The 24,819-nt window shown below is 35.8% G+C and overlaps 1 protein-coding gene across 4 annotated transcripts in view; it reads right to left on the bottom strand.

Moving 5' to 3' along the window:
* The window catches only part of LOC120542147 (protocadherin alpha-C2-like), a 503,189-nt gene that overhangs the window by 458,239 nt on the left and 20,131 nt on the right, over positions 1 to 24,819 (bottom strand). Inside the window, exon 2 of one of the 4 annotated variants that reach the window (XM_039774336.1) lies at positions 1,395 to 1,934. The exons of 2 other annotated variants lie outside the window; for them this stretch is intronic. In XM_039774336.1, the coding sequence (XP_039630270.1) occupies positions 1,395 to 1,934 (540 nt within the window). Of the gene's footprint in view, positions 1 to 1,394; positions 1,935 to 11,518; positions 13,961 to 24,819 lie in introns of those variants that run through there. One more of the 4 variants, XM_039774345.1, reaches the window with a different exon arrangement.

Here is a 24,819-nt window from a genome sequence, read left to right as displayed (position 1 = left end):
TGGCACAGAATGGGCAAAAATGTGATAGGCAGTTTAGCCAGGACATCAGGAAAACATTCTACTCTTTTCAAAGTTGCCAAGGTACAGTATCTTTTATTGCCACAGAGAGGCAGGACCTCAGGTTTATTTCTCATCCAAAGAGCAGCACCAATTTTATTAGTTCAATGTCACCATCACTGCACTGGGGTATTGAGATCCACACACAGTCCATAGGGTATGTGCCACCTGATGGTCTCACCACCACCTCTTCAAGCAGCAACCCAAGTTTTCTGGCCTGTCTTCCAAGTACTGGCCATACTCAAACAAGTTTAGCTTACTTACTACTAACATAGTACTCTCATGTCTTGTGTGCCATGGATTCATTTTAACACCAGTCACCTGGTTTGAAAATTAACCCATCTTTAAATGAAACCTAAACATCATCTGTGCTGCCATGCTTAGCAACACAACATAAAGACAATATTTTTTAAATACATTTAAACAATCAAAACATTATCATATTTTAAGGTTGCTCCACATTTTGATTCAAGTTCTTTCTAATATTGACCACCCTATAGGCACTGATCTCGTAAAGTGTAGTGTGTTCTAAAATTTTACAACTTTCTTGTATAACCATAAACAGACCCCACCTTCAATACTTTATGGAAGCGGTGCATTTCATTTATGTGGTCTTTGTAATAATATTTTAATCAAACCGTTTCCTTCTATGACAAGTTCAGATTGTGCACATCTCGGCAACTGAACCTTTTGATAAAGGAGCAAAACAAGTGTTTTTATAAATCATATTTTCATAAATATTTTATATTTAAAGTATTTCAATAAGTTCACCCTAAAACATACATCCAGCCATTGTATTTTCAACCTGCACAGATCTTTTTAGATATAATCGTGTAACATTAAAGAAGAAGGGTGTCATGGTGGTGCAGTGATAGTGCTGTTGCCTCACAGTAAAGAGGCCAGGGTTTGCCTGTCAGGTCCTCCTTGTGTGAAGTTTGCATGTTTTCCTGTTCTTTGCATGGGTTTACTTCCGGTGCTCCAGTTTCCTCCCATTGTCCAAAGACATGCAGTTTAGATGAATTAACATCGCTAGCTCTATTGTGTGTGTGTGTGTGTGTTCACCCTGCAATGGACTGGCACCATGTCCAGAGTTTGTTCCTGCATCACTTCCTAAACTCTTGAAACTGTGCATTGTTTTGGATTGACATGGTTAGAAAATGATGAGATATGACATGATATTTAGGAAGAAAATTGCTTTAGTGTGTAATTCCTAAAATATTTTAGAGCATTATTATTTTTCTTATTAAAACAAAAACATGAATATATAGAAACTGGAAGAAGAACATTTACCACAGTTGGTAACACACAACTCAAAGAAGAAAATGACAGTAACTCACCACTGGCTGAATTTTAATTCCACTGTCAGACATGACGAGAGTATTTCCATTATTCCCCATATCCATCACAGAATTTCTGTCCATGTCTGGTCCAACATATAAAAATCGTTTTTCTCCAGTCTGGTATTGTTGACTGTGAAAAAGAGATCCGCTGACTTCTACATAGCTTGTGTCACCTATATACTTTTCACTTATAAAATGTTGATGTGCTTTGTGACACTGGAAGGCAATGAGAGTTATTACAGTGATAATAAATAAAGATGACACTGAACTCAAAATGATAATCAGATAAAATGTCATTTTGTTTTCTTCTACTTCTCCTACGTTGGTACTTTTAATTTCAGAAAAAGCGTGAGCTTCCACATTTTCAGCTACTATCACGATTACTGTTGCAGAAGTTGAAAGTGAAACTCTACCGCTGTCTTTCGCCAGAATGACCAACTTATGAGCAGTGACATCAGAATCAACCATTGCTCTCTGTGTCCTTACTTCTCCTGTATAGCGCCCCACACTGAAAAGAGATCGATCAGTAGCCTCCTCCTGAGAAAAAGAAAGCCAAGCGTTATACCCAACATCAGCATCATAGGCCCTGATTCTAGTAATCAAATGACCAAATTTTACATTTCTTGAAACAGTTTCTTCTACTGTTGAAGTCCCGTTCGTGGATAAAGGGAACACGAATACTGGTGGATTGTCATTTTGATCCAAAATGAAAACGGTAACAGTTACGTTGCTGCTGAGAGAAGGCATACCAGAGTCTTTGGCTATAACAATAAATTTAAAGCTTTTTAAGTTTTCAAAGTCAAAGGTTGTAAAACTAAACACTTGTCCATTTTCCGAGTTAATGTTCAAAAAGGGAACTACGGTCCTTTCGTTGGCTTCATTTTCCTTCAAAAAATACGAAACAACAGCATTCTCATTTGCGTCCTCATCCACCGCACTCACTGTAAGGATTGAGCCTCCAGGACTGTTATTTTCCTCTATGTAGAAAACATAAGGGTCTTCCAAAAATCTTGGATGATTGTCGTTCACATCCAATATGTTAACTAGAACAGTTTCATAAGATGATAAAGGAGGATAGCCAAAATCTTTTGCAGTTATTGTTATGTTATACTGGGATGTAGACTCCCGATCCAGTCGTGATTTTGTTGTTAAAGAATAAAGATTGTCCTGAAACGACGGCTTCAATTCAAAAGGAATTTTAACAGGTAAGGAACATGCTATTTTGGAATTAAACCCTGAATCCAGATCCGTAATGCTGATTAGCCCGACTACTGTACCTGGCTTTACATCTTCTGAAACGGAACTCGTTAAGGATGTTATTTCTATCAGAGGTGCGTTATCATTCATATCCTTTATCTTAATTACAACAGTGCAATGACTACTCATTGGTACTTGTCCTCTGTCTGTAGCTTTTACTTCAATCTCGTACAGTTCATTCTCTTCAAAATCTATGACGCCTTTAACTGTTATTTCTCCCGTATAAAAATCCAGGTGAAATAGTTCGTAGGCTTTAGTTTTTACTGTATCTTCAAAAGAGTAAATAATCTCACCATTGATGCCCTCGTCTAAATCCGATGCATTTAAATTTAGAACAAGTGTACCTAAAGGAATGTTTTCCTCTAATGTCACAGAGTACGTTTCTTCAAGAAAAGCCGGCGCATTGTCATTAACGTCACTAACTATGACTGTAATATTCATATGCCCAGATCTTGGAGGGTTACCGCCATCCAACGCTGTTAAGATAAATTCGTGTTTTGCCTTGACTTCTCTGTCTAATGCCTTATGTAATATTAACGCTGGAATCTTATTTTTCTTCATACCTTCTTTTACCTCTAGAACAAAATGATCGTTTTGACTCAGCTGATAAAATTTTAACGAATTAACTCCAGAATCTGGGTCATAGGCCACCTCTAGTGGGAAACGAGATCCTATTTGCGTTGATTCTAATATTTCCAGGCTTTTTTTCTTATTTTGGAAGGCTGGTGAGTTATCATTTACATCTAAAATTTCAATTTCTGCTTGCTGTATTTCTAGCGGATTTTCTACAACGATCTTCATGCTAATGAAACAGGCCTTATCCTTGTCACATAGCACTTCTCTGTCAATGATTTCATTCACAAATAGCATTCCGGTTTTGTGATTTACCTGCAGCAGCTGTTGTTTTGTCCCAGGAATCACACGGTAACCTCGCCCTTCAATATTTTTAATGTCGAGACCCAAATCCTTTATAATGTTTCCGATGATAGTCCCTGATGCCGATTCCTCTTGAACAGAGTATCGTACGAGTGCGAAAGCATTTTTCCAATAGCACGCAAGAAAAACTGAAAAAAGGACAATCCTCTTGTAGCCATGCAGTCTTCTTTGTTGTGAGCAGTTCATTGTTGGCCTGTATCACATACAGTAGATCGACATGAAGACAGAAATCTATCATCCAGTAAATTTGGTTTAAAAAAGATTACATAAAACACGTAAGATTGTCCTGTCGTCTAACGAAAATAAACAAAGAAAACCCAGCAGTACTTGTGATCTGGCAAGCAAACACAAAACGTAGGCAGGGCTTCAAATTAATTACTTGCTCTGAAATGACAACACAGGAAAGTTGGAATACAGTGACACCTTGTGTTTGATTCAAAAATTATTTAAAAGGAATATTGCTCTTCCTGACAAAAAATATGTTTGGAACCTTTATAATTTTCTGTTTATAAGACATATATGATCAGATCTAACCTTCAAGGTATTATTGCCATTAAAAGGAGGTCAGACCTGTTCCTAGAAAGACAACTGGAAACCAGAAGCAGGGGCCTGCTTTAAATGAAATCATTTAATATATACTGATGGATATGACACATATAAGTACATTTTAATAATTACCATTTGATTCTGAGTATCTGCCTTGAAGTGAAGTGTCTCCCAAAGTCAGTCAATCAGGATCTGTCGGAAGTTGGATGTGCTTGCTAATTTCATAGTATTCTTGTTATTCCCATTTGTACATGCTTTGAAATCTGACATTATTTTACATAGTTGTGCTTGATTTAAAATTTTCATCAATTACTTTTTGTTTTTTCATTCTTATTATGGTATAATGCTTTAAGCAAGTTATTTATCAAAGCTGCTTAATGTAAAAATACAGAATATACTACAGCGCTAAAGTATAGCAGATGGCTGTGTGTGCATTCTGGAGCTGGGTGGCTCATGGTTAGCAACACTATTCCGGTCCTAGTTGCAGCTGCTCTGTGTTTCACCTAAGGATGAATTTGTATTAAAGAGTTTGCTTCCATAGAGACTTCTGTTACAGAACAGTTTGTGCAGGATCAGGGAGACTTGTTATTTATGTTGATTTTTATTGTTGATGACTCTTCTTTAAATTCAGTGTTCATCTTCCATCTCTTTTCTGATTAAAACTTTAATCACAAGGGAATGCATGCCTATTGTACATAAGACAAACTAAGCTCTTTTCTAAATATTTTGTAAAAAGCTTAAGATTTTCAGTAGAGCTGAGATTATGGGACAGTAAAATTATCAGGGCCAACCCTACACCATACAGTAAGCTAGAGTGTGCTGTCAATCAGTAGATCAGGTTTTTGAAAACGTGCAAGTAGTAAGAATAATAATCAGCCAATTATGCTGTGAATTGCAGCACATCTGACATTTTTAACCTTCCGAAAAAGTGCACAGTTTGCATGATAATCACTTATATCTTTAACTACTAAAATGTATTTATCTGACTTGCCATATAAAGAAGAAACAGTAACTGATTACTGATAACTGTAACTGATGCTCTGTACAAGTGAGGACAGAGCCAACTAAACTTCCTTAGAAGGCGGGCGTCCTTCAACATCTGTAATAAGATGCTGCAGATGTTCATTCAGACGGTTGTGGGGAGCGCCCTCTTCTACGCGGTGGTGTGCTGGGGAAGGAAGCAAAAAGAAAAAGGACACCTCACACCTGGACAAACTGGTGAGGAAGGCAGGCTCTATTGTAGGCATGGAGCTGGACAGTTTGACATCCGTGACAGAGCAATGGGCGCTGAGCAGGCTCCTGTCAATCATGGAGAATCCACTGCATCCACTGAACAGGATCATCACCAGACAGAGGGGCAGCTTCAGTGACAGACTGCTGTCACCGTCCTGCTCCACTGACAGACTGAGGAGACCCCACACAATGCGACTCTTCAGTTCCCCCCAAGGGGTAAACGTTAACACTACACAAGATTATAGACTGTTATACCCGCCTGACACTCTCCACCTTGCATTTTTTTAACTTGCACTGTGCTTTTATTACTCTTTAATTAATATTGTTTTTTTATAAGTAGATCTATCTATCTATCTATCTATCTATCTATCTATCTATCTATCTATCTATCTATCTATCTATCTATCTATCTATCTATCTATCTATCTATCAGTAAATCACAATAATATTCTCACACATGCTGTGTATATTGACATTCATGCTTACCTGTCTGACCAATATGCAACATATGAGTCATAGCGTTTTCCAATGCCAAGAGAAACAAAAATGTATAAAATGAACATAAAAATGTTGCCAGTTGCCTAAATAAATAAGTCCACCTTGATTTCTCCTTCACAATATCAGCTGAATATAGGAAATGTGCCAAAGGTTTCTATTTTGTGTTTCTGTGTTTGTGTTGTTCTTCAGGTTGCAGCTCATTTTTTGCCTTCTGCCATTCTGTTTACTTGAAGATATTAATTTCCTCTATTTGCAGGTTCCATCACAGTTATTAAATACATATCTCATATATTGCCTGCATTTTCAACAGTCATGACAAAATATTTTATATTAATAATTAGAATAATTTCCAAATGGCTTAATTTTATTTCTTTACAAAATTAAATGAATACGTTGGTGAGTACATGAGGACACATATTCATTATTGTCGCACACATTTCAAATCTTTGCCAGATACAGTATCTGGTTGTAAGTGTTAAGGTGTAAATCTAGTATAGGCTGCAGCCCTAATTCTTTTAAATACATAAAAAATAGGAAAACCTATAAAGCCCATTGCAGTTTAAAGGATGTACTGCAACATTGTGTCATATATTAAGAAATGTCTTTGTATTTTAAACTTTGATTTAAATTAATGTGTCTTTAAACCCACACTAGTTAGCTTCCTTCCATTTTATTAAATATTTTTAACCTCTCGATTTAGCGCAGTAATTCTGCTTCAGTGTCTGGAGACCTGTCTACTTTTACAGTGAAAGAAAATTTCTATCTGACATCGACTTGGATCCATACCAGTCTGACTATAGGGCAAACAGTTGTAAAATAATGCCTTAATTTTAAAATGCTAACAAAAGACAAACCGAAAAAATCTAAATTAATTTTACAGATCAATGGCAAGGTGACAGATATAGTGGAGAACTTCAGGCTACTGGGCACCATCACTTCTGACTCTCTAATATGAGATACCTACACATATGTTATCATGTTCCTTTTGAAAAATAGAGAGAGAAATGTAAATCTAAAAAAGAAGCAATGACCATTTTTCCTTGAACTACACGCTGTACATGTGTTTTGTGTTTCTCCATCATACTAAGCTTTTGCGATTAATAAAGTGATGTACAGCACTTCTAAAATCATCGGTGACTAACTCGGAAATCTGGAATTGCTCTACTTTTCCAGACTGAAATATATAACCAATAAACTGTTATATCCTGCCACCCTTTTTAACTCTAACTCTGTTTCAATTAAGTCTATGAATGCCAGATTGATTAATATTAGTTAAAAGCAAATTGTGACATGCATAAGCTTGATATATTGACTTCAATGGCCTCAGCAATCTAAAGATGTCTACATGTGGATTTGTTGAAAGAGTAGTTTGTGGACTGTTGATGGAGGAGGATGATGATGGTGATATTTGTATCACTGTTCTGATGTCTTAATTGTATGAGAATTTCCAAAATTTCATTTCAGTGATCAGTGGTGTCACTAGAGTTGGTATGTCCACCAGTGTGGTAACCAAGGCCAGATTAAGACCCCCAAAGGCCCCTGGATGACTTCATAAACAGAGCTCCTTAACACAGAGTTGATTAGACTTTAAACAGGGCAGCGCATGGACACCTGGATGTTTACCAAGCATGGGTTGGTGGGGCTTTTTCACCCTTGATGATATCAGCACAAAACACTGCACAGAAATTTTATATACAGTTATTTGGGTGTCAAATCCTATGATGATGTGGTCCGCACCCCTGCATCCCCTAGTGACACCAATTCTACTGATGTAGCTTTGACAATATTATATCTTCCCCTATACTAAACTGCTTCTATGTAATTTCGTAAGTAAGAAACATTCTTCAAAGTTTATTTAAAGCAGATAGGCTCAATTAATAACGTTCATGGAAGAAAGATACAAGTACTACAGAAGAAAATGTTATTTTTTTTCTTGTATTGGAATTAATTCATTATTATAATTAATTTTTATTTTTGATATCTGGTGGTTTTCAGAATAGACAAGTACTTAATAGGAGATGATTATAAATTACAGAAGTTTCCAATTCGTAACACATTGTAAAAATGTAATCTTCATCACTGTAAATAATCAAAGCAGGAGAAGACTTTATTTCTTCATGATGCATAAATGATGCATGTTATATAATAATCATGTAATATCCCATTTTTCTTTATATCCAATTCTGAATTGTCCTTTACATGTAAAATTCAATAACACATCATTTCAATCTAAAATCCTGCAACACTTCAATTCACCACTTTACAATATACTGATATTCAATTGGTTTTATCTAAATTTTAACCTTGCCACAACTTTATGACAATTTTTGTTTGTTGATTGAAGGAACTTCTTCTAACACATAATGCTAAATTTCAACTATTTTACTTATCCTTTGCCTATACTATGATGAACATGCTAAAAGTGTTTCTTTTTTTCAATTATATTCTGTATTTGTTTGTATTTTTGTGGATGCATGTAATGAATTGTCTTTTGTGGTACACCCATCTTTCTCCAGGATCTACCCTGAGATTTTCCTTCAGTTTAAATGCATTGTCAAAAGATATTCATTATTTTTTTCTAACCTGAGAAGTAATTCCCTTTCTTGTTGACATATCCCATTTACATGTTCATACATGAAGATCACTTCACAACAGTAATTCCTAGACACGCTGCTCTTCCTAACTCTATTAGTTGTAAATTCTAACACTTGAACATTAACAAATCTTAGTATCTTCTTAGAAACTCCAACTGAAAAACAAAAACCCTACTTTGACTTTTTTAGCACTTCATACACCAGTTAAGAGTCATCTTTGATAGCATTCTGACCATTGAATCTGACTAGTATCTCAGAATGGATGAATAGTAATTTTCTCAAGTTAAATAAAGAGAAAACTGAAATTTTAATGATCAGCAATAATGGATACAATGAGGCTATTAGAAATAAACTGGATACATTAGGATTAAAAGTCAAGACGGAGGTAAAAAGCTTAGGGGTGATTGTTGACTGTAATCTGAATTTTAAATCACATATTAATCAGACCACTAGGACAGCATTTTTTCACTTAAGAAACATAAGTAAAGTTAGACCTCTTATATCACTGAAAGATGCTGAGAAATTAGTTCACGCGTTTGTTTTCAGTCGACTAGATTACTGTAATGCACTCCTCTCTGGACTACCCAAAAAAGATATAAATCGTTTGCAACGAGTGCAGAATGCAGCTGCTAGAATACTAACTAGGAAAAGAAAATCAGAACACATCACACCAGTCTTAGCGTCACTACACTGGTTACCTGTGTCATTCAGAATTGACTTTAAAATTCTGCTTATGGTTTATAAAGCCTTAAATAATCTCGCCCCATCTTAAATATCGGAATGTCTGACACCTTATATTCCAAATCGTAACCTCAGATCCTCAAATGAGTGTCTCCTTAGAATTCCAAGAACAAAACTTAAAAGAAGTGGTGAGACGGCCTTCTGCTGTTATGCACCTAAAATCTGGAATAGCCTGCCAATAGGAATTCGCCAGGCTGATACAGTAGAGCACTTTAAAACACTGCTGAAAACACATTACTTTAACATGGCCTTTTTATAACTTCATTTTAATCGTAATTTAACTTAATCCTGATACTCTGTATGTTCAATTCATCATAATAACTATTCATGGTGGTTCTAAAATCGGTACTGACCCCTACTCTCTTTTCTGTTTCTTTTTCCGGTTTCTTTGTGGTGGTGGCCTGCGCCACCTCCACCTTCTCAAAGCATCATGATGCTCCAACAATGATGGATGGATTAAAAGGCAGAAGTCTACGTGATCATCATAATCAAGTCCTTCCGTGAGAACCCTAAATCCAAATAGGACTGTTTCATTTATGTTAGGTAGAATGCCCAGAGGGGACTGGGCGGTATCATGGTCTGGAATCCCTACAGATTTTATTTTTTCTCCAGCCGTCTGGAGTTTTTTTTTCTGTCCCCCCTGGCCATTGAACCTTACTCTTATTCGATGTTAATGTTGATTTATTTTGTTTTATAATTATGTCTTTCATTTTTCTATTCTTTAATATGTAAAGCACTTTGAGCTACTGTTTGTATGAAAATGTGCTATATAAATAAATGTTGTTGTTGACCATTGAATCCCTGTATTTAAAACTTCAGGCCTGCAAACTCTGAGTTGGACATGAACATATTTTAACATTTTTGCATGTTTGGATACTCTGAAATTTCATAAATGTACACTAAGTTCAGTTTATACTTTCCAGGACATGTTATGTTCAGGTTGGAGACAGAAGTAACTATAACACAGTTTTAAAGCTTAACACAACTAATGCAAATCATCTATCAAAGCCTCTTGTAATGAACATGCAATGCAGAGCATATCTGGCTGATTCATGGCAGTTGCCTCTGATATTATTTGTCACTCTCTTTGTTTTCTCCACTGATGGATACAAATTTCAAGGACGACTGAGACTAAACAATTATTGATAATTAACAAAGAAATGTAAAGTTTATATATTTGGGTTGAATACCTTTTAGAGGACAGTTGTACATACTGTAATTTTAGTACCATAATGTAAAGAAAACATTTCCCAATCAACTGATTTTATTATCAACAACATTTATTTATATAGCACATTTTCATACAAATAATGTGCCAAAAAAATGTCATATTTATAAAAAAGACAAAATTCACCTTTTTTCACTTTTTCTCAGTTGTGTTCTGTAATCTTATAATAAATTAAATAGAATTTTAAAAATATTTACCTTTAAGATATAACATTAGCTTTAATTTATATTTCCTAAAACTTACGTTGCCACTACAAAAGTGTTTAACCTGCCTAGTGTGACAACAGTAACATTTCAATTCAGGTTAGAATGACAAAAACAAAAGAGGTCAAACAATCTATCAAAGTCTTATTGAATAAAGTTTGTTCCTGTGCCTTTTTAAAATTAAAGAAAAATCGATATAACAATAAAGAGATCTAAAAACTAACGAAACAAAAAATGTGTTAATTCTCCAATACAAAAAAGTAAAAATTCTTCTTCATAATTTCTAGATATCACGTTCGGAAAGTATATGTACTAGCCTATTTCTTAAGCTAAAAAAAATATGATACAATTGGAATTGGAAAAAGTCACTACCACTGTACTATTAAACATAAAAGTGCCAAACTGGTTCTTCATATCCATGGTATAAGAAACATTTAGGTTTCCTAAAGACCTATCCACATAGGTCCCAGAAAGAAGATTTATTAAATTAGCTCCAAAACAGGTTCGACAAATATCTATGATTACATGAAAACAGACTTGTGAAATGGCCGTGGGTTCGCTATTTTAAAATGACTTTTGCGGCTCATTATAACAAAGACTAAGTTCAGATTTTTTTCATGTACTAGGAACTATTTTAAAGCTCAGTGAACCACTTTAATATTCAAAGAACCCTACACAGCATGAAATGATTTTGCGAGGAACCACACGATTTAGCAAAGTGCACTTTGGAATCATAGCTATCAATTATCTTGGTGTCATTATAAAATATGATTGTTTGATAATAACTGCTGTGCTCTTTACCGCAAAGGAAGACATGGTAGAGCTAGTAGTACTTGTTGCTAAAAGAGAAATCACAAGAAATTGATTAAAATAAGAATAACTTACCACATGCTGGACTGCAGTTCCACTGTCGGGAATGAAGAGTGTGTTTCCATTACTCCCCACATCAATAAAGGAATCTCTATTCACTTCTGGTCCAAGAATCACCAAACGTTTTCCTGCGGCTTGGTACTCGTGAAAAAGAGACCCGCTCACTTCAACGTAGCTCGTGTCCCCTAAATACTTCTCAAGGAGTAAGTTTTGACGTGCTCGGTGACACCGGAAACCGATGACAGTAATTACAGTGATTATAAATAAAGACGACATTGAACTCAAAATGACAATCAGATAAAATGTGGTATTGTTTTCTTGCACTTCTCGTGTGCTGGTACTTTTGACTTCTGCAAAAGCATGTGTTTCTATATTTTCAGCTACTGTCACAATTACTGTTGCTGAAGCTGAAAATGAAACGCTCCCACTGTCTTTTACCTGAACAATCATCTTCTGAATAGTGACATCAGAATCTGTTATCGCTCGGAGAGTCCTAATTTCTCCGGTATAGCGCCCAACACTGAAAAGTAACCGGTCAACAGAATCTTCTATTGAAAAAGAAAGCCAAGCGTTATATCCCACATCAGCATCGTAGGCTCTTATTCTTGTAACTAAATATCCTGCCTTCACATTTCTCGGAATTGTTTCTTCCAGAATCGCAGTTCCATTTGTGGGAGGTGGGAAAACGATAATCGGTGGACTGTCGTTCTGGTCCAAAATAAAAACAGTCACTGTTACGCTGCTGCTGAGTAAAGGCACTCCAGAGTCTTTGGCTATAACAATAAATGTAAAGAATTTTACATTTTCAAAGTCAAAGGCTGTAAAACTAAACACTTGTCCGTTGTCGGAATTGATGCTTAGAAAGGGCACTACTGGCTTCTGAGTTGCTTCATTTTCACTCAGGTAGTATGAGACAAGTCCATTTTCATTCGCGTCAACATCAACCGCGCTTACTGCAAGGATCGAGGTTCCGGGGGTGTTATTTTCCTTAATATAAAATACATAAAAATCTTGCAGAAATCTAGGAGGGTTATCATTTACGTCCAACACATTAAGTGAAACAGTTTCAGAAGAAGATAGAGAAGGATGGCCAAAGTCCTTTGCGGTTATTGTTATGTTATACTGAGATGTTGATTCCCTATCCAGTCGAGTCTTTGTTAATAAAGAATACAGATTTTCCTGAAATGAAGGCTTCACTTCAAAAGGAAGGTTTTCAGATGAGGTGCATGTTATTTTAGAGTTAATACCAGAGTCAATGTCCGTAATGCTGATTAGTCCGACGACTGTACCTGGTTTTACATCCTCCAAAACAGAACTCGATAGTGATGTTATTTCTATCAGAGGTGCGTTATCATTGACATCTTTGATTTTAATTAAAACAGTGCAGTGGCTACTCATAGGTACTGTTCCTCTATCTGTAGCTTTTACTTCAAACTCATACAATTCATTTTCTTCGAAATCAATCACACCTTTAACTGTTATTTCTCCTGTAAGAATATTTAAATTAAACAATTCAGAAATTTTACTTTTTACGGTGTCTTTTAAGGAATAAACGATCTCACTGTTGCTGCCCTCGTCTAAATCGGAAGCATTTAAATGCAGAACAAGCGTACCTAAAGGACAATTTTCCTCTAATGTTACGGAGTACAGATCCTCAGCAAAAACTGGCGCGTTGTCATTAACGTCACTAACCATCACAGTGATATTCATATTTCCAGATCTTGGAGGATTACCTCCATCAATAGCGGTTAACAAAAAATAATGTTTTGTTTTCACTTCTCTGTCCAAGGTGCTTTGTAACACTAACACCGGCATTTTATTTTTCTTGCTGCCTTCCTTTACTTCCAGCGAAAAATGGTCGTTTTGACTCAATTGATAGAATTTTAATGAATTAACACCAGAATCAGGGTCATAGGCCCCATCTAGTGAAAAACGAGAGCCTATTTGCGTTAATTCTGAAATTTCTAGTATCCTTTCCCTTTCTGTAAAGGCCGGTGAATTGTCATTTATGTCTATAATTTCAGTTTCAACTTGATGAATTTCTAAAGGATTTTCAATAACAATCTTGATGTTAATAAAACAGGCCTTCTCCCTTTCACATAACAATTCTCTATCAATAATTTCACTCACGAATAGGATTCCGGTCTTGTGGTTTACCTGCAGCAGCTGCTGTTTTGATCCAGAAATGACACGGAAACCTCGATCTTCAAGGTGTTTTATATCAAAACCCAAATCTCCTATAACGTTTCCAATAATCGTCCCAGGTATTGACTCTTCTGCAACAGAATAACGTAGGTGTGCGAACGCAGTTTTCCCATACCACGCAAGAATAGCCGAAAATAAAGCAATCCGCTTCCAGCCAGGCCGTCTTCTTTGTTCTGAATTGTTCATTATTAGCGTTTACATTAAACGGCTGTGCACAGACAGTCGTTATGAATTCAGAAAACTGTTTTCCAGTAATTTCGATTGAAACTTACATGCAACCCGAATAGTGTACTGACTTATAGGATAAGAAGAACAACATCAATGTTGTTTGTCTGCTGAACAATACGCATATAGGGCTTCCTATTAATATTTCTTCAAAAAGAAGAAAGTTAGATTGCAGTGACACCTTGTGTTTGTCTAATAAAACAACATTTAAAAACTAAACATTGCTCTTAAACTGTTTTGTTTCTTGAAGTGAACCCCAGATTGATTTTATTTGTGCGCTTTTTGTTCGTTTTCTATATTTATCATGGTATATGTCTAATCAGGAAATCTTTAAACGTATTGATGATAGTAGTTCTCAGCTTCTGGGAACAGCTAAACAAGAAACTTTCTCTAGCCTCTTTTTATGTCTGCAATTTCAGTTTGAGCTTCATGCATTTCTTTCTAGTGGATTTTTGATCACATGCTTAATGCTAATTAAATCCTCTGAAATGTTTAACAAGAACTCGTTTATTTATGGAGTGCTTACTGAAAATGGTAGATATGTGGGATACACATCCAGTTCAAATCATATCCCTTGACATTATTTCTCCAAATTCAGTAAACTGCACCATTAAAGCAGTCACTCAATATGGTTTCTAAAGTTGGTTCTGCTAATCTCATTTCATATCTCAGCTGCATTGCTGGATACATATAGTATAAGAACATTTTTAAAAATGTTTGCCTAGTATATCATGGTGTGCAGCTTTAAAGGGTTCAGTGTTACTGCATGTTGATCCTAATTATTAAATGTTATACTTATTAAATTATAACCATTAATATATAGTAGTAGATGTTTTAATAAACCTTGAGGATTGAGATACCATCAAACACGTTACTTGAGATAGCTATATCTGGATGTACCAATAAACATGACAGGGACAAATATGTGAAGGTGTTTAAGGGTCACTGTACTGTGTACTTTATAGTGGCACAAAAAAACTGTAAAACGAGCATCACAATTGGAGAGATAATACCTTAATCTTGCAAATTAAAAAGTAACCATACTGTACAATTTATAGTACCACATTGCATGCAATCTCCTACAAAAAGTCTAAATAATATTAGCTAACCTCTGCTTTTGAAGAAATGGTTAATATTGTAGAAGCCTGCAGACAAGAACACATTTTTAGGTTTGGCCCAAGTACTTGCAGTGTTTACTTCAAGGAGCAGCCCTTGCAGGTATAGTGAAGTGAAGAAAGCTATCTGAGTGACCAAGAACTACCTAAAAGCACCGTGTTTATTCCACGATGCATGGTTCTGGGCCTAAACAATCCTTAGTGTTGGAGCTATACATTGGAGCACCTGAATACCTAGTAGTCTAGTGAATCTTTCTTCAGGAGATTAGTTCAAGGGACATCAAATCCCATGGTTTTCTTATCAGTGTTATGCTGATAATATACAGAAATAACTATGATTTCCACCAGATGATCACACAGCTTCAGCTAGAATCTCATCTTTTCATTAATATTGCTACCTGGATGAAGGAACACCATTACTATCAGCTCAACCTGGCAAACCTGGACCTTCTTCTTGTCCTAGCTTGTCTGTCTTTTCAGCATCTTATCTCTATTCATTTTCAATCGCTATTAGTAACACATGCCAAGTCGTTATGCAACTTGGAGGTGGTGATCTATGACCATCTGTCCTTTAGGGACCATGTTGCTATGGTCTCTCAGTTTTTCAGATTCACTTTATATAATATTTGGGAGATGAGACCATATCTGTCAAGGTATGCATCCCAACTCCTGGTCCAGGCTTTGGTTTTGCCACACATTGACTACTGCAACTCTCTTCATGGAAGGAGTACCAGCACGGGTTACCAAGCCACTGGAAATGATTCAAAATACAGCCGCATGTCTAGTGTTCAAACAGCCAAGGCTAGCACATGTCACTCCTCTTTACAGATCACTACTTTGGCTTCCTGAACTGGCACATATTAAGTTCATATCCTTGATCTTGCCTAGAGAGTAGTAAGTGGGTCAGCACCTATTTATAGGTAGACACATGTAAGGTGTTCAGCTCCTTCTCAGCCACTCTGTTCTGGATCACTACCTCTCTGTGGTTTCAAATCTCAGTCCAGGCTCATTACATGTTTAAGTCCTGTGGGTTGACTTAGTTGCCCAATCCATTTGAAATTCTGGCTTCCTCAATGCGTTTGTGTTTGAAAACTCTCTTGTTTAGTGGATTTCTGCTTAACTGATATTAGCTATTAGGTTTTGTCACCTGGGAAAAGCAACTGGCTTGGAATTTGTGCTGAGCTCTTCACATGTGATGATCAGTCTTGTAACCTGACCTATAACACCTGTTCCCAAACAGTCCCCATATGTTTACATGATTATGTTGACCTTTTCTGCAAATAACTGTGGATGAAATGATCTGCCAAGTAAATAAATGTAAAAGTAAATGAGCAGCTTGCATGTTAGGTTCCCTCCCAGGTGTATGACAAGAGTTAGGTTCTGGAGTCAAAGTACTAGTGTGAGAATATAGGATAAGCTGCACATAACAGATGTAAGATACCTTTATTGTTACTGTTTAATACAAAGAAATATCATTTGGAGGGTGCCTATAGATGCCTTAGGTAAAGGTATATAAGAGTAGACATTAAACTACAAGAAGCATACATTTAAAGTAAACATTAAACTATAAGAAACACAGTTACTATTAACAGTTCTTTTTAATTATTATTATTATTTTTATTAATTTTATTGCAATCCATACAAAGCAATCAAGTTTTTACAAAAAGAAAAATTGAGTTAAGAACAGATCGATCCCCACCCCTGAGAGAGAGAGAGCAAGCCAAACGGCGTGAAATTTAAGGCTTGTAAACATACCTAAATTAATAAATTTTCTGTGCTTTATGAGCTTATTTTAAAATATTACTGATTAGATCCTGCCATGTTTTGAAAAAAGTCTGTACAGATCCTCTAACTGAGTATTTGATTTTTCCAATTTTAAATAGTATAACACATCGGTTTCCCACTGACTTAAAAGAGGAGAGTTTGGGTTCTTCCAGTTTATCAGAATGAGTCTGCGTGCCAAAAGTGTAGTAAATACAATCACAATTTGTTTGTCTTTCTCCACTTTAAGCCCCTCTGGAAGAACCCCAAACACAGCTGTTAATGGGTTAGGAGGGATTGTGAGTCCAAGGCTGTCTGAAAGGTAATAAAATTTTTTGTCCAGAATAATGTTAATTTGGTGCAGGCCCAGAACATGTGACCCAGTGAGGCTGGGACTTGGTTGCAACGTTCGCAGGTTGGATCATGCCCTGGAAACATTTTGGAGAGTTTTAGTCGAGACAGATGTGCTCGATATATAATTTTAAGTTGTATAATTGTATGCTTTGCGCATATGGAGCTCAAGTGAATTCTCTGCATTGCTACTTTCCACTCCATTTCTGATATATTGATTGAGAGATCTTTTTCCCAGTGTCCTCTTGGATCTTTGAAAGGGAGGGATTGTAGACATTAAACTACAAGAAGCATACATTTAAAGTAAACATTAAACTATAAGAAACACAGTTACTATTAACAGTTCTAAATATACACAATAAAAGTAAAGGTAAATATGTCAGCATAAACAGATGAAAAATAATAAATGAAGTCACAGGGAGAATTACAGTCAATGTAATGGTCATGAGTTCCACATGGGTTATGTATAAATGTCTGACTATGTGTGGTCGATTCAGAAGTTCAGTTCGATCAGTGGTGGTTTCTGTTATAAGAAGGCGAAGTGATCACTGTGCATTTAATAGGCTGATTGCTCTGGAGTTAAAGCTGTTCTTCAGCCGGGTAGTGCAAGCATGGAGAGCTCTGAAGCACCTGCCAGAGGGTAGAGTAGTGAAATTACTATGGCTAGTAAGGGTTGTTTCTTTAAATGTTCTTTGATTTTCTGCTGCAGTGAATAGTGAAGATATCTTCCAGTGATGGTATCTGAGCACCAATAATTCTCTGAGCCATTTTGATGATACACTGCAGGGTCTTGCTGTAATAAGAGGTGCAGCCCGAGTACCATGCTGTATTGCAGTAAGTGATGACAGACTCTATGGTACATCTGTAGAAGTTAACTAGCAGCGGTTGTGGGATGTGTGCTTTCTTCAGGCTCCTCAGAAAGTTAAAGCCTCTATAGATTGTTTGTGGCCATTGCTTTCATGTTTGGTGTTCATGACAGATCCTCACTGATGTGGATTCTCAAGAATCTGAATCTCTGGACTGTCTGCACCCTCTATCTCTCTTAATGCTGATGGGATGGTGACCGCTGTAGTTCAGCAACCTGAAGTCCAGAATCAGTTCCTTTGTTTTCTTGGAATTGCGTGTTGTTCTGGCTCAACCTCTTCCCTGTAGTTGATACATCATTATTGGAGATCAGGAGTATCATGGTGGTGTTATCTGCAAACCTTATTCTGATGTTGGTATCATGGTTAGATTTGCAGTCGTTTATGAAGAGGAAGTAAAGGAGAGGGCTCAGTACATAACCCTGCTGTATCCCAGTGTTCACTATTGTGGAGGGAGCTAAGAAATACATAGAGAAGAAGAGCAGTCTACAACTCAGGAACCATGACAATTTACATGTGGACGAGAACATCATGATAATTTGACCACAGGTAAGGAGGAGCAAGATCGAGCACAACCTACAATCATTCCAAGTGCAGATGGACATTTGCAGAAAGGCAAGGTAAGATGCAACTTATCTGGAAGGTTTGTGTTAGTATTTTGTCCACCTGGCCCTTAAATATGAAATTTGCATTGACACTTTAGAGTTCAGCAATTAATGTAATGTAAAATACTAAATACACCTGTTTGCCTGAGAACTTAAACTGCTCACCCTGCAGTCTGAGCTCCCTCATTTTGGTGTCTAACACAATACCTTCCAAACAGAGTCAGAGACATCCAAATCAAGATATGCCCAGGTTAATCAACACATGTGACAGTTAGTTTCAACAATGGACATATCAACATATGAGTGTTGCCTTTAAGATTTTTTCAAGGGATCGTACATATGTCAATCTAAGTTATAAAAGGGGTGAGTTTCCCATAAGCATCGAGACATTACGAACTTTTTTGTATTCTGTGTCCATTTCTCTGTTTGGGGAAAGATGGTGTGGCTAGAGTAACCTTCTCAAACAAGTTTCTTTTAAATTCTATGTCCATTTCTCTGATCCGCACAACATGCCCCCAAGAGTCATATATTACTTAAGTGAAATTATTGGGTTGCAGCTGGTAGAGCTTCTATGTTTTTTAATGATATGCTCATGGAAACTTCTTGTCTGGATAAATGTTTCTAATGGAATTACGTGAAATTTCCCCTGTTCTAGTTCTGCTAGCCTGTTGTTTGGGAAGGCCTTTGGACCCTGCTGCATTTTTGGCACACCTTAACTAATGTGTGTGCCATCCCTGTTCTAGATCTATAATTCCATGTAATCCCACCAGGGTGTTCATGCCAGTAACCTCACTGACTGCAGCTGATATCCATTGATTTTTATCTGCCTATTGGAGCTTAAGTCACACCTGCTCAGGCACGTAATTTGCAGTCACTGAGGACTTTTAGGTGAAATTGTGGCAAACTGATTAGTCCCGCAAGGACATCATTGTTTTTTTTTTGTTTGTTTGTTTGTTTTGTTTGGAAATTTAACCCTTATCAGCATGTGGCACTGGTTCATCACTTTTAAGGAAAATAAACAAACTTTTTACTCACACTGATAGCATATAATATTACTAATATAGAAATGAGTTTGAGTTCATCTTTAAGTTTAAGAGGAAAATGGGGTGTATTTCCTGGAAATCTTTAAACAAAGTAATATTTCCATATGTATTTTGAACTCTAAATTGTTTAAATTATCCTGATTTATGTGTAATGCATAATCCTACAAATGCATCTGTGAATTTAATCATAAAAAATACAGCATTTCTAGTATAAACAATAGTATTCGAATTGTTCAGAGAACACTCATAACATAAATTAAATGTATTATGTGTGTCACAAGAGGTAGTGATTTTAAGAAACACTTAGACTTTAACAAGTTAGTCAGGGAGTATATTAATCAGGAAGTATTTTAACGTGTTACTTTAATTACAATGGGGTTTGAGAAACACTTGCGCATTAACAATCAATTTTAGGATGCAATTTATACCGAGCTTAGTATTACAGTCCTTTTGGACAACGCACCCCTGAACGCGTGCAACTTTAAATGAAACTTGATATATGAATTGGAAATACAATTTGACAGATGTTTGTGAAACTGTGACTCTGTTTCAGAATTCTACTGACACATTTTTTTTTTTTTATAAATCATAAATAGGTGTTAGAAAACTATTCTCAAAATCCATTAAGTTAGTTAACTGCATGCACATAAGGATATTAATTGGATGTGGTTAGGTAGTATTCATCAATATATACCTGAAAAATTATTATTATCTTTTATGTTTGTGATCATTAAACACAATATAGTTAATCCACTTTCACAAAATGTGATATTAATTTAATCACAAGATTATTAATCAAAATAATAAAATGAGTTCCTCAATTTTGAATTGAAGGGGTGGGGTAATTGTTGACTGCAATCGGAATTTTAAATCGCATATTAATCAGATCACTAGGACAGCATTTTTTCACTTAAGAAACATAGCTAAAGTTAGACCTCTTATATCAGTCAAAGATGCTGAGAAATTAGTTCACGCGTTTGTTTTTAGTCGACTAGATTACTGTAATGCACTCCTCTCAGGACTACCCAAAAAAGACATAAATCGTTTACAACTAGTGCAGAATGGAGCTGCTAGAATCCTAACTAGGAAAAGAAAATCTGAGGACATCTGTCCAGTTCTGATGTCACTACATTGGTTACCTGTGTCATTCAGGATTGACTTTAAAATTCTGCTTATGGTTTATAAAGCCTTAAATAATCTCGCCCCATCTTATATATCGGAATGTCTGACACTTTATATTCCAAATCGTAACCTTAGATCCTCAAATGAGTGTCTCCTTCGAATTCCAAGAACAAAACTTAAAAGAAGTGGTGAGGCGGACGGCCTTCTGCTGCTATGCACCTAAAATCTGGAATAGCCTGCCAGTAGGAATTCGCCAGGCTGATACGGTGGAGCAATTTAAAACACTGCTGAAAACACATTACTTTAACATGGCCTTCTGATAACTTCACTTTAACTTAATCCTGATACTCTGTATGATCAATTCATCATGATAACTATTCATGGTGGCTCTAAAATCTGTACTGACCCCTACTCTCTCTTCTGTTTCTTTTTTCCGGCCTGCGCCACCACCACCTTCTCAAAGCATCATGATGCTCCAACAATGATGGATGGATTAAAAGCCAGAAGTCTACGTGACCATCATCATCCAGTCCTTCTGTGAGAACCCTAAATACAGAGAGGACTGTTTCATTTATGTTAGGTAGAATGCAAGGAGGGGACTGGGCGGTCTCATGGTCTGGAATCCCTACAGATTTTATTTCTTTCTCCAGCCGTCTGGAGTTTTTTTGTTTTGTTTTTTCTGTCCTCCCTGGCCATTGGACCTTACTCTTATTCTATTTTAATTAATGTTGACTTATTTTATTTTCTTATTGTGTCTTTTATTTTTCTATTCTTCATTATGTAAAGCACTTTGAGCTACTTTTTGTATAAAAATATGCTATATAAATAAATGTTGTTGTTGTTGGTGGTGGTGTACAGAAAGGACCAATGACAGCAGTGATGTTTTGCAACAGTCTGCATTCTTGTCTAGTTTATGTTTTTATTTTAATTTGTTATTTTTTTTCTCCTATTTTTATGTTACTCCTGAGGTATTGCATAGAGATTTGTTTATCTTAAATTGCATTTTGACAGCTCCTTTTTACTCTTTTGAGGTTTATTATTATTATTATTATTATTATTATTATTATTATTATTATTATTATTATTATTATTATTATTATTATATTATTATTATTATTTCGTAGTTTGTACATTTTTTTAAATTTAGAACAGAATTATTGTTGCCATTTGGTCTCAACATGGAGTGTTGCTTGGTTTGTTCCTCTTCTAGGGCATTTTTGAAATGTTATGTGTATTTTGAACTATTAAATACATTTTCCCTGCTTTGGGCCCATCTAAGTTCAAGTCTACTGTTGTAGTTGGGAGTAAGGAGGACTGAGTAAGCCTCTTTTGGGCTGTCCAGTGAAGGTCTTCATCATTCTTCTAAGTCTTTTTGGAAGCTTCTACTAATTTGTGTCATGTATGAGATTCTGATGACAAAAGTGGTGTTAAATAAAAACTATATTTGTGTCATAAACATGAGTAGAACATGATCATAGTAAAGAAACTAAATAGAATGATAAAGCAGACAAAAAATTATTTTAGCACAATTTGTTTTAATTAGACAGACAAGTTAAGAGATAAAGTATAATACTCAATGATAATGGCACCCAAAAGTGTTGACATTTTGCATGTTGATTAGAAGATCTAAGGATTTCGCTGTACTCTGTACTGCACATTTGACAGTATTCATCCTATGAACCTCTTTAACAATACAAAGTGATTTTTTACCCATATGATTCAACTGAAGCAATAGAAATAAAAATATATTTTTTTATAAACTTATAAGTCATAATGGTGAAATCCAAGAGCATTGTTTTGACCTTTCCCAACTCAGTCAGTGTTTATGCCTCCTGAAAACTTGAAAAATGTGAGGCTTTTGCAGCATTTATTAAACTTAAGCATATCATAGTATGGGCGGCAAGGCGGTGCAGTGGTAGCGCTGCTGCCTCACAGTAAGGAGACCTGGGTTTGTTTCCTGGGTCCTCCCTGTGTGGAGTTTGCATGTTCTCCCTGTGTCTGCGTGGGTTTCCTCCAGGTGCCCCGGCTTCCTTCCAAAGACATGCAATTTAGGTGCATTGGCGATCCTAAATTGTTCCTAGTGTGTGCTTGGTGTGTGTATGTGTGTGCCTTGCGGTGGGCTGGTGCCCTTCCTGGGGATTTGTTCCAGCCTTGCGCCCTGTGCTGGCTGGGATTGGCTCTAGCAGACCTCATGATCCTGTGTTAGGATATAGCGGGTTGGATAATGGGTGGATGGATGGATATCATAGTATAGGCACTCCATTGGTTTAAACACGTAATGATTTGCAAGTTAATGCTGGCACTGACAAAATATATGTTCTTGTTCTCTTCCATTTAAGCTTAGCATTTTACATCAAATGTCACAGTGTTCTTCACAGAAATTACATTAGGTAATGTGTGGGTCTCCCAGGCAGTGTCTTAAAATCATTTCAATCCAATATAAGGGGCAGACAATTGTTTTTTAGTAGTGATTGTAGGTCAGGTTCCATGATATTTTATATTCTATATGATGTACTTCAAAAGATTTATTCTGTGCATACTCTTATTACTCTACATGCTTCCGTTAGGCCAGATTATCTCAAAACATCAGCAAGAATAACAACATTTATTACATTTTTAAACAAAGGACTTAGCTCAAAATACTTTACAACATTAAACAAGAAATTACTGAAAAGAAAAACATTAAATTTAGAATAGAATAATTATCAAAAAATAGTATACATAACATAAATAAACAATGCACACTTACATACAAAAGATTGTTATAAAAACTACAGCCATTTAATTTCACGTTTTTTTTTAGTTTTTTTTTTAGCTTCTTATTGACAGTCTGATGATAAAGTCAGATAGTCAGAGTGAACAGGGAAAAACCAAATCTACAGGGGTTCCAGACTAACCAATCACCCAGACTTGGGCATTGTGTCTAACATAAATGTTCTTATGTAGTTCTTTAATTTTTTTTTTTTTTTTGGCTGTTGACAAAGTGTACTACCACAGCTTAGCAGATGACATACAGCTTTACAAATTGATAGCACTAATTGACTCTAAAGCTCTGATCCAATTACTGGCATTCAGAATAAATGAATACATTTTAAAAAATAAACTTGATCTTTTGCCACTACACATAAAGCCAGAAGTATTTATGTGTTATTATGGACAAACACCAAAACTTCATGTTACATATTAACTATACTGCATTTTATTTCTTTTAAAGAACATTGTAAAAGTTGGACCTTTTATCACATCACAAGAGGCTGAAACACTAATTCACACTTTTATTTTTAACCTACTGTAATACATTATGAGGACTACCTAAAAAGGTATAAATCGGTTTTTGCTTAGCAGCAAGATCATTAACCAGTAAAATAAAATCTGAACATATCTTATTGGTCTTAAAATCATTACATTGGTTATTTTTGCCCTTTAGAGTTGATTTCAAAATACCCCATATACTGTATAAAGTATTTCTAAGTGCATATCCCCTATATTCACAGTCAGAGTCTTAGATACTTGAACATCTACCACCTGCTCAAAGTACTCTACAGCTGCCAGTTAGGATGGAACGAACGTGTAAACTCAAACTGTTGACAAGAGCAACTGCATTGACTTTAGAGCGAAGCATTAAAACAATAAAGAATAACTTAAACACATTCCTGAATGTTCAGAGGAGGCTGGCAGTCATTTGGCCTTGGAACCCTTTGCAGTTATATTTTCTCCAGAATACAAATCAAGAAAAGTAAGATTATTTATATTATTAGCATTATCATGAAGCATCTCGCAGGCTGAGATTTTTATTGTTCTGTACTCTGTCCATCTAACCATAACATTTGTAATTATCATTATAATTATTACAATGAATTTAAAAATTTAACCCATTATTAAGAACTCTGTTACTTGATTTTTCTGGAGTTATTCATATGCATTATCGTTCAGTATTTATTTTGTTAAATTCATGTGCTTATTTACTTCTAAATTATTTTTCTTTTTATTTGCACGTTTTTCCTTAACATTTTGTAAAGCACTTTA

This window comes from Polypterus senegalus, chromosome 13, assembly GCF_016835505.1.
Source record: "Polypterus senegalus isolate Bchr_013 chromosome 13, ASM1683550v1, whole genome shotgun sequence".
Lineage (NCBI taxonomy): Eukaryota > Metazoa > Chordata > Cladistia > Polypteriformes > Polypteridae > Polypterus > Polypterus senegalus.
This window is presented reverse-complemented; position numbering and strand designations above follow the sequence as displayed.